The sequence below is a fragment of the Serinus canaria genome, chromosome 2 (genome assembly GCF_022539315.1).
Source record: "Serinus canaria isolate serCan28SL12 chromosome 2, serCan2020, whole genome shotgun sequence".
Classification (NCBI taxonomy): domain Eukaryota; kingdom Metazoa; phylum Chordata; class Aves; order Passeriformes; family Fringillidae; genus Serinus; species Serinus canaria.
In genome coordinates, this window is record NC_066315.1 from 16,502,416 (window position 1) to 16,513,817 (window position 11,402).

Here is an 11,402-nt window from a genome sequence, read left to right on the forward strand (position 1 = left end):
AGGGACACAGGGAGGCAGGGCAGAGGCGAGGGCGAGCAAGAGCCAGCTAGGGCAGAAGAGACAAAAGGCAGGACTCCAAAAGCAAGTTCAAAAAGCTCCCAAAGAGCATCAAAAACCAAAGGACACAACAGTGCTCAAAGAGCACCCAAAGCTTGTGCTGCAGTTATTTTTATGGCCCTGGCTCCTCCCAAAGACCGCATGGTGACGGGACACCACTGGCTCAGTCCAATGTCCCACTGCAGTCCATTAGTAGAGACCTTTTGCCATCTGACTGGAGAGTGTCTCCGGAGTACTTCAGTACTTCAGTCTCCGGAGCGTCTTCAGTGTTCCCCTGCTGACTGCCTGTCCCATATGAGACATGACCATGGTTGCCAGGCAAAGTCTCCCCAGAAACAAGGCTTTGCTCCATCTTCTCCTGGCTGCCTCCTGGACATGGCATGCATGCACCCCTCCCCCATGTGCCCCTGAGAACTATTGGTGAGACATAGCAAAACTGAACTGGCTCCTCACAAAGGGCCTCCACCTTGTGGGTCGAGTTTGTTTATGTGTGAATCAAATTTAGTTCATGCTGGCAATGATTGCTCCTGCAAGAAGGATAACCAGTCCTTCGATGATTAGCTTGATCTTCAGTGCAGATGCATGGCATCATTACCAGTATCATTCCTGGGAAGAGAAAACAATACGAGTCCTGGAGGGGTTAGTCCAGACAGTGACTCAAGTTGTTGAACAGCTCGGGCTAGTGACAAAAGTCCTTTTTCCCCACTCAGGTTATCTCTGTTCTGTGTCTTTAAATGCAGCTGAGCTGAATGGTAAAGATCGTTTTGGTCTGTCAGGGATAGTTTGGCCTTGAGATTCCTCAGGTAGAATCTCAACTTTCAATTCATTAAGTTTTGCCATACTACCGTTTCTGCTTCCTCCACCTTTTTGGTGGACGGCTCCTGTGATTACAGGTACCGTCAGTAAGTGGGATGCTCTCTGAATTTGCCTTACCAGTTTTGCAAAATTTAGCTCAGCAGCAGTTAAAGGCATGGAATATCAAAACCCAGAATGTTTTCAATATGAATTTTAGTTGCAGAGTGAGAAGCTGACATCCGCTTCTCAATACCTCCTCCTCTTTTGTTTTTCCCGATCGCGCTCCGCAAGCATTGCCTCCGCCTGTGCTCACTGTCCCTTTCCCGACCCTGCTGAGCTGCGAGCAGCCCCTGTGCCTGCAGCCTCTTGGGGCGCTCCAAGCAACGCCTCCGCCGGCAGCCTCTGTTCCTTTTCCTGCCGGTGCTCAGCCGCGAGCAGCCTGCAGCCTCCTCTCCCTTTCACTATCGCACTCGACAGCAAGCAACACTTGCTACCAAAGCCTATTTCTCCTCTCATTTAACTGATCCTGCAGTCCTTTCACCAAACCCTGCTGAGATCCAATAATTTCTCCCCCTGCCTGTTTGTTGGCATACCTCTCCTTCTGGGAAAAAAAATAGCAGATAAAACTGCTTTACCTTACCCCTTCCATACCTTTTGTTCACTTAACACCACATTTATCCATTTAAGCCCTGCCTCAGGGCTATTCGAATTTGCACATACTGTGCCTGGGGGAGTTGGGCACACCTTATATTCTTCCCATCACTACCTGTCTGGACTTCAAGGGTATGGCATCCTGTCCATGGCACCAAAAAAGGGATGGCACACCCTTAATGTGAAGCGAACAGCCAAGATTCGTAAATGCTCATGGTTGAAAGGAACTACAAAAATTAGAAGGTACACAAAAACTCACTAAATTTTATTATACACTTGGCATAGAAAGTTGAGGATTAGTCCTTGAGGTACTATACAAGTACCTCGAAGGAAGGAAGGAAGGAAGTGGCGGAAGGAAGTGGCGGAAGGAAGGAAGGAAGGAAGGAAGGAAGGAAGGAAGGAAGGAAGGAAGGAAGGAAGGAAGGAAGGAGGAAGGAAGGAAGGAAGGAAGGAAGGAAGGAAGGAAGGAAGGAAGGAAGGAAGGAAGGAAGGAAGGAAGGAAGGAAGGAAGGAAGGAAGGAAGGAAGGAAGGAAAGGAAGGAAGGAAGGAAGGAAGGAAGGAAGGAAGGAAGGAAGGAAGGAAGGAAGGAAGGAAGGAAGGAAGGAATTGGAATCTCATTTTGAAACTTCCAGCAAATGCAACATAACAACAAAGAGAGATTGTGCCTTCATCCAAAAAATACCAGAAACTTTGACTTGCTGGAAGTCCTATGACCAGCTTCTGGCCCTGCCCCAAGGAGAATATTTTATCTTATTAGAACTTTATATAAAGTGCATGAATAGGCCAGGGAAAAAGCATTCAGATTCTGGGAGAAGACTGGCATGCACTACCTGCTTGAACCACTCTGAACTGAGAGGTGGTGGAGCCATCTAAGTTTACCTAAAGGCACTGGCCTGTGCCCATTGGGTACCCTGACTGGGTAGCTACTGCCACCAGGCCAGTTCCTAGGTTTCAACAAGTTAGGAGCTAAAGGAAATAGCTTTTAATTGTCTGTCTGACATACCTGTCTCAGAAAACCTGTGCATGGAAAAGGATCCAACCTGTCCCAAGTGCTGAGTGCAGCAGGAGATATATAACCTTGCTCAGAGCCTCGTTGGCTCTTTTATCCTCACAGGTGCCAAGCCTGTCTTCCCTCGATGGGAGAGAAGAAATACCTACTACCAAGTATTGGCAGGAGAGGAGAGAGTCACTTCTCTCAAAGGCAAGGAGAAGTGCATGCCTGTGACATACTGTCTGGACACCTCCCTAGTAATGTTACATCTTAGCTTAATGTTCTCAGCCTGAAACCACTCAAATCACTGACACCAGCATCAAGAACACCAGGCTGCAGGACGGTTTTTGGACTTGGAAAGATTCTTTCTATGACTGCTACTGCATAAAGCTCTGGCATATCACTAGTGATAATCTTGTGACTTGCCAATTGGAATTGCTAACCCTTGTTTCAAAGTCTTTTATTTCTTCTGCTGTCACTTTTCTGTTTTCTAAAACGGTACACCGAGAGATACACATCACCACTGTCTGTGTTTTGCTCTCAGACGGAAGAAAAATGCACAGCTGTGAAGTAGCGACTGCAGCAGCTTCGGGGAAAACACTAAAAAAGCCGATGACGTCTAGAGGCTGAAAGGAAAGCGCGGGGCCTTGACGGGAAGCGGCCGGGTCATCACGGAGCCAAAGCCGGGATCCGGGCAGCGGTTCAGCACGGCGGGCGATGCAAACGGACTGGAACTCGCGGAGCCAAGAGCCAGGGGGGATACGGAGGGCAGGGGGGACACGGAGGGCAGGGGGGACACAAGGAAGCGGGGAGGGGTGCGGCGGGGGGACCCTGGTCTGCCCGCCCGGCTCCCACTGTCAGTCTCAGGGAGGCGGTGGAAACCCCGCTGAGTCACAGCGGGGGCGGTTCCACCCTCTGAAAAATACAGTCCGAGGTTCTGCCGGGCAGAAGGCGGCTCCGAACTCCTCTCCCTCTTTCTCTCCTCTCTCTCTCCTGTCCTCCGCCGCCCGCACAGACAGCACCGTCGGGCCCCGGCGTGGGACGCTCCCGCGGCGAGGAGCCGCGGCCGGCAGCCCGTGCCTGCCTCGCCCATGGCGGGGCCGCGGGACCCAACGGGGCGCTGCTCCTGCCGCAACACCAACTGCGTGGAGCGGCCGCTGCGCCGGCTCTTCGAAGGGCTGGCGAGCGGCGTGGCAGCCCGCCCCTGGCCCTTCGTGCTGGTGCCGCTGCTGCTGTCGGGCGGGCTGGGCGCCGGCTTCGTCTTCCTACCGCAGCGGCAGGCGAACGACATCGAGGGGCAGTTCACGCCGACCTGGGGGCCCGCCAAGGCCGAGCGCGACTTCGTGCGGCGGCACTTCCCCACCAACGACTCGGAGCGCTTCTCCGCCCTGCGGCTGCCCACCGAGGGCGCCTACGCCGCCCTCATCGCCGTGGCGACGAACGGGACCTCGGTCCTGGACGCGGCGGCGTGGGCAGAGGTGCTGCGGCTCAACGCGACCGTGCACGACGCCGAGTACGAGCGGCTCTGCGCCCGCACCCCTGGCGGCTGTGCCAGCCCCAACGAGCTGCTGTCGCGGCGGGGCGATGCGGGACCGCCCGCCCCGGGGAGCCTCCGCTTCCCCGTCAACGACAGCGTCTTCCTGGGGGCCGCGCTGGGCGGCGTGGAGACAGACGGCGGGCGGGTGCTCGGGGCGCGGGCCCTGAAGCTGGTGTATTACCTGCGGGAGGACGGCCCCGAGGCTCAGGACAGCCGGCAGTGGCTGGAGAGCTTCCTGCAGAACATCCCGTCCAAAGTGGCGGAGATGCGCCTCGGCTCCATTCAGGTAACGCAGGGGCCGGGTACGGCCGTGCGGAGCCGCCGAGCCCGAAATGTCCGGGCAGCCCCGGCGCGGAAGGGAAAGGGAAAGGGAAAGGGAAAGGGAAAGGGAAAGGGAAAGGGAAAGGGAAAGGGAAAGGGACGGTGGCAGGAGAAGGCAGGTGAGCTGCGAGGGCCAGGCCAATGCTCCTCTGCCAACTTGGTGTTTGGCCTTGCTTGTGCTTGTGCAGAAAGCCAAAGAAGAGGAAAAGTGCTTCAACGTTTCTTGTTGTTTTAATGGCAGGTGACTTACTTTACCTCATTGTCAAGACAACAGGAGTTTGAAGGAAATGCCAAGAGTGTGATTCCGCTCTTCTCCGTGACGTATTTCTTGACAATAAGCTTTGCAATCGTCTCTTGCCTAAGGTAAAATGTCTCTAAGCCATGGCTCAATGAGCAGTGATCTCTGCTGTTCTTTACCTCCCTCAGTTGGTTTCTGCTCTTCTCAAGTGAAGGGATTCTTGAAGATGCAGAATTTCAATGACATTTATAAGCAAAATGTATTTCTTTGCCTTTTATTGTCTACCTATGTGTATCTCCCAGCTGCTTCGATGGTAGATGAAAACTTGAACGAGTGTTCAGTACTTAATTAAGGTTCAGGTGGATGAGCAGTGGCTTCATAGATTCCTGCAAGTCTGGGTTCAGCCTTAGTTGTTTTGCTTGCTAGTAGAGTCAGAGCCTTACCTGCTGTCCACAGAGAACTTACCTGCCCTTTTTTTGTGCTGATGGAAAGTGAACTCTTGCACACTCAACAGCTGTACAGCAGTGTCTGTGTCCTTTACTTCCAAAAATTGGACTTGTAGGGTGAGTGGGCTGGTTTAGTGCTTCCATCAAGGATCATACCTATTAGAGCATTTCTTGTGGAATGTTTGAGCCAGCCCTCCAGGGCATCTTGGCAAAAGGCTGGTAGCCAACCTGACTGCTGAGAAAGTTTCTCTACACGGCACGTACTGCCTGAAAGGTGCTTCCACTGATATGCTACAGCAAGAGCTCATGTAAAATCAAAGACCTCCTAGAAATTCATCATTTTTTTAGGTCACCCAAAGTTGCGCCTCTAGTAGAGCTTATGTACCCTTATTTTGCCATCTCTTGTTATTGATGTAAAGCTCAATAAACATCCTTACTCCCTGAATGTTGGGCAGTGGTACTAATGTGTATAACACCTCCTAGAAAAATTATTTTGTGTAATGCTGACACCTGGGAACTTTCCTAGCAGGAAAGTCAGGAGTTATACTGAGAGAGGGTATCACTGGTATGTGAGCACTTTTCATGCCAAACACCTTGGTGAAATATTTGACACATAACTAAGATATTCCTTGAAATATTTTCAGACTGAGCTGTATAAGAAATAATATCTGGCTTGCAAGCTGTGGAGTGCTGTCTTCTGGCTTAGCTGTATTAAGCAGCTTTGGATTGATGCTCTTCTGTGGAGTGCCCTTTGTGATCACTGTAGCAAATGCACCATTCCTCATTCTGGGTAAGTAGAAAAAGTGAGTTGTATTCAGATACAAAGACCAGAGTGAAGTTAAAACAATCTAATGGTGTCAGTCTTTTATGATGTGAATGACAGATAATACAACATTTTCTCCTGAAGTGAGTTAGGAGCTACTTCAGCGCTGCAGCCCCCTCAGAGCACCTACAGAGGGGGGCCAGCCCCTCAGCTCAGCTTGTGTGCCCACTGTGGGACTGGAGATGGGTTCTGGTGCAAGGGCAGCTTTGCCCAGAAGATAAGGCCTGATCTAGATCCACTGCTAGAGCAGGAAGGCTGTAAATGGGAGAGTGGTAAGGTTAGCACTTCTGGCATTGTTCTAGTTTCCCTGGAAGTGTAGCCAGGATGATTAATCCTCTGCAGTATAACATCTATGTACAAACCAGTCTCAGTCAGCTCACAACTGAAGTGATGCACCATTTGGGCAAGCAGCTCCCCCCAAAAACCCAAGGAAGTTGTATCATTGCATCCTTGTTACACAGACTTGTTAACGGCCAGTGCTGAACTTTCCAAGTACTGATAGTGTTGCTGCAATTAGATAATGTTTCCAACTACATAATGTTGCTACAAACAAATTACTGCTTTTAAAATCCTTACTGGTCTCCTGTATCATCCATTCATCTGATGTTTTCTTGGGCTTTGTCTCGTGCTGAGGAAGACACATGGAGCTCCCAGGTTGACGGAGGCTGTGCATCATCCTAAGATGTCCAATGCAAATGCTCCTTTGGGCAGGCATTGTTTCTTTATTTCCTGTGTAATTCTAATGCAATTTTTATTTACTTTTGCTTGCTCATCAATTGCTCTGATTACCAAAAAACCCCTTTTGTATACCTGGGAAAGGGCTTAAGCCAGTCTCTTCAGATCTTCAGAAATAACGTGCAGACTTTTGTCTTCCTTGCATTAAAGCAGACAAATTCTCAGTACATCAGAGGATTTGCTTTGAGTGCTGCTTGTTTTCTGAAGCAACATGGCTCACTGCCACCCAGTAGTGCCTTTTGATGTGCTGCTTAATTCATCTTTGCATGTTTACTGGCAATTGCCTGTTCAGATAGCAGTGAATGATTTCATCTCTTCTTCTGTGCTTGGCTAAATCTCACTCCGCTATTTGTGCAGCCTTGCTTTCCCTTCTGTGTGACTAATTTTCAGTGAATAGAAGACCCTTGACAACATGACAAAATACTGAAAGGTGTGAGATAATAATCTTGAGAGTTAGCAGAGGTGACAGAAGCCCATTGGATCTTCATTTTTGAACTTCAGCTCATTTACTCTGGCATCTTAGCAAAAACCCAAACCCAGGATCCAGTCTTCCTGGCAGGTTTTCCCAGGCACCAGTCAGGTAATATTTGTGAGCATATCAGTACAGAGGTGAGCAAAAATGAGTAATAAATCGAGAATAAGTGCTGGAAAATAAACTGGAGAGAAGTGGAGGGCAAAGAGCATAAAAAAAGTAAGGCACTGGAAAACTGGTATCACTCTTCTCCCATGTGGTAGCAACTGCTCTTCCTGCCTTCTGAAGGCAGAATAAGACATTATTGGTCTAAGTTGCTGCAGTGCTGAAGAAGCGATTCCAGAGATAATGGGGGATGCTTCCAGTGGTAAGAAAAGTTGAGCATCAGAATATGTGATGCTTTGAAATCTGTGTCATCTGCATCATGGACATCAGCTACAAGACACTTAGAGGTGCAGCAGGTGTGCTCAGTCCTTCAGCAGAGTCACTGAGGGATCAAAAGCCCATCAGGTCACCAGGAGGTGCTGAAAGGTAATACATTCAGCCACACACCAAGGATGTGTTTCCAGGTTCTCTTGTAACTGGCATCAGCGCTCGAGCAGTGTTAGTCACCCCACTTCCTTTTCCAGATTTTATGCAGAATGAAATGTGATAATGTTGTAGTTTGGTTGGGTGTTGGTAGAAGCTTCTGTTTGCAGTGCAGCGTTAACAGTCTCTCCTCTTGCAGGGGTTGGTGTTGATGACATGTTCATCATGATTGCTTCCTGGGAACAAAGTTCAAGGAAAAAAGAGAAATCCAGTATTAAGTCTCTGCTGGCTGAGACTTATGCAGAGGCAGCACTTTCTGTGACCATCACCACTCTGACGGATGTTTTGGCCTTCTTCATTGGCAGCTGGACTGCTTTTCCCTCTGTGAGGTCTTTCTGCCTCTATACAGGGACAGCTTTTGTCTTCTGCTATGTATATACCATGACCTTCTTTGGGGCAGTTCTGGTATTAAATCACAAAAGGGAGCAAGGGAACCGACACTGGCTGACTTGTATGCGTGTGGATGTAGATAAAGATCAGGCTGAGAACTCCTGCTTGTACAATGCTTGCTGTATTGGCAGCTGTTCTAGGCAGCCATCTCAGCCAGAAGGTGAGCATCCAATGAATGTATTCTTTAAAAAGTATTATGGCCCTTTTGTTACAAATAAATGGATCAAGGTGCTCATGGTGTTGCTCTATGGAGCATATTTGGGTGGCAGCATTTATGGGTGTACTCAGATCAGGGAAGGCATCGATCTCCGAAATCTGGCAAATGATGCCTCCTACGTTATTCCATACTATGATGATGATGACAAATACTTCACATACGGACCCAGGGTCATGGTTGTCATTACTGAGAGTGTGGATTACTGGAACGAGTCAGTGCGTCTTGGCATTGAGAGCTGCACACAGAATTTAGAGAACATTTCCTATGTAGATAAGAACCTCTCAGAGTCATGGCTGAGAGTATACACAGAACTTGACAAAAGGGGTTTGATAAATATAAACAGTAAGACTGACTTCTTAAATAACTTGACTGTACTGTTCAGAGTTCGTCCCAGTTTTGAATGGGACATAAACAAGACTCAAGATGAAATAGAGGCTTCACGTTTCTTCATCCAGACAGTGAATGTGACATCAGCCGTGGATGAGAAGAATCTCCTCAATGAATTAAGAGAAGCAGCCAAGCAGTGCAGCATTCCACTGAAGGTGTATCACCCAGCCTTCATCTACTACGACCAGTACCTGGTCATAGTGCAGAACACTGTTCAGAATGTTGTCGTTGCTGCCGGGGCCATGCTCATTGTCTCCCTTCTGCTCATTCCCAACCCCTTGTGCTGCTTGTGGGTGACCTTTGCTATAGCCTCTGTCATAGTTGGCGTTGCTGGTTTCATGACGTTCTGGAACGTCAACCTCGATTCCATATCCATGATCAACCTGGTCATTTGCATTGGGTTTTCAGTAGATTTTTCTGCTCATATTTCCTATGCCTTTGTTACGAGTGGAGAGTCATCAGCCAATAAAAGGGCAATTGAAGCTCTGTCCCTGCTAGGTTACCCAGTTCTACAAGGTGCAGTTTCTACCATACTGGGCATAGTTGTACTGGCTGCAGCGAACACCTACATCTTTAGGACATTCTTCAAGATCATGTTCCTTGTTATTTTGTTTGGGGCTCTTCATGGTCTTGTTTTTATTCCAGTGTTTTTAACATTTTTTGGAAACTTTGGCAGATCACCCAATACCAAATCTAAAAAACTTGAACTTGAGAAATTATAAAGTTTGTTTGTGACTAAGTTTTATGTGTTATAATTTGTATTTATTATATGTGGATTCAATTGTAATGACTGTCAGGGAATATAAGATATGAAGAAAATGAAAGACAAAAAAAAAAAAATAACAGGGAAGAAAAGGCTTCAGAAAAGCCAGGCAAGAAAAAATAATAAATTAAAACTTAAGAGACTGCATTTGCATTTTTCATTTTTGTGTTAACATGTTAATGTTGTATTTTTTTGTGTTTTCCTGAATGCATTAAAGTTATTATAGACACTGACCACTGTGTCAGCGTAATGGACTACATTGCATGTTTGTCAGGACACGTGCACAGTGGGGAAGAGTAACTTCCACTGGACTGCATTTTCCACCTGTTTGCCTTGATGGGGTAACTCATCCCAACACTGAGCTGGAAGACAGTTTTTTGCCCAAGAGGCTCAAATCTGGATGTTTTACAGCAAAATTACAAGAAGTCAGAACTGTCTCAGACTGCAATAACTCATAAACTTTCAGGAGACAAAATGTTCTTTAGGTTCCTAATGCAGCACAAAAAACCTTGGGGAAGACTCACCCCAAGCTGACTCCCAAATTCTATTCAAAGCCTTTCCTTGGTGTCCTGTTTTCTAGCTAAGGTTGAACACCTGGTACCCTTAAGAAGTTTGTGTGTAGCTTCTGTTGCTTGCAGTTTGCAAAGGATGTGCTGTAGGTTATTGAACTTGCATGGACCTCCTGAGTATGACAGGGCAAGGATTCTCTAGACAGAATCAGCCTGATTTGAGACAAAGTGAAAAGGCAACTCAGGTTTAAGCAGATCAGTCCTAAAACTGTAAACCCATAAATTCCATTCTGTTCATCCTGAGGAGCTTTCACTGAATAAGAGCTAAGAATATATGAGAAGTGGCCTTCTAACTTGTAGGGACAAGATGGAAGATAAAAGTAAATTCATAATTTGTTGCCAATATCATGAATGACCCATTGGAAATAAAGTGAATGATGGTAACTGATGTAATTCTGGAAAAATTGGTGTAGAATTTATTAAACCATTCAGTCCAAATCTGCTGCCATGGAGGATTTCTTCTGACTGAGCAAGTGTGACAGGGTCTGCCTCTGTTTCCTGTGATTTTGGGCCCATTTCATGAGACCCAGTAGACGGGACAGGATCCTTCTGTTTCCTCCAGAAGAGTTTTTGAAAGAGTATTGAAAGACTGAAACTCATATAAATCTTAGAAGAAATCTGCTCCTGAACTCAAAGTCAAAACTCCATGCTGAATCTCAGAATTACAGCTAGCAGCATTAAGTTTCCAGGACAGGGCACTAAACACAGAGCTAGATTTGTGAAAAAAACAAATGCACTAGAGCGCCCACTAGTCCCATTAAATGTTTCGCGATCCATACTAGTGCTAAAATGGCAAATGTTGCAGCCATTTATGCACTGATGATGCTGTGCATAAATGAGAGCAGATGATGCTCTCATGTTGACCAATGCCATAGGAAGGCCTCTTAATAAACAAGTGTGAGCAATGGGTTTGGAAAAAGGGAAATCTACTTCTCATGGAAGTAGAGAGAGCAGCCTATTTAAAGTGTGTGCTCTCACCTCTCATCGTGTTGTTTGGCCATGTTTTAGAAGTAAAAATAGCTTTCCTTGCTTCTAGCCCAAGTTTCCAAGCAGATCTATACAGCAGAAAGTTAGGAATAGCTTGATTGTTCTATCTTCATGGCCAGTTTAAAGGATTAAGATTAAGAACACTCTTCTGACATTTCAGCTGACTCAGGTCATCACAGAGTAAGAAGCAGCCGAAAGGCGAAGGCCACAACTTTAAGTGGAACTTTGCATTTTATGTTAAGTTTGCTGGTAGAATTTGGTCATGCCAGCCTCAGGAATACAGAAAATTCAGAATTATGTCCAAGTTTTAATTTCTTATTTTTATGTGCCACCCTGCTTGTGACCACTTTAGAGGTATTTAAAAAGCAAACAGTGTATCTAAGCACTTAGCTCTACCCCATTTTCAACGGCAGGAGGCTGTTCTACTTAAAGGA

General features: G+C 47.1%; 1 protein-coding gene across 1 annotated transcript; it reads left to right on the plus strand.

Annotated features, from left to right (window-relative positions):
- Positions 1–3,334: 3,334 nt before the first annotated feature.
- On the plus strand, positions 3,335–9,666 carry PTCHD3 (patched domain containing 3). The gene is made up of 4 exons (XM_030239530.2): positions 3,335–4,318; positions 4,595–4,716; positions 5,682–5,827; positions 7,795–9,666. Exons 1-4 carry the CDS (start codon positions 3,587–3,589, stop codon positions 9,369–9,371), a joined length of 2,577 nt encoding a protein of 858 aa, XP_030095390.2. The 5' UTR covers positions 3,335–3,586; the 3' UTR covers positions 9,372–9,666.
- Positions 9,667–11,402: the final 1,736 nt, after the last annotated feature.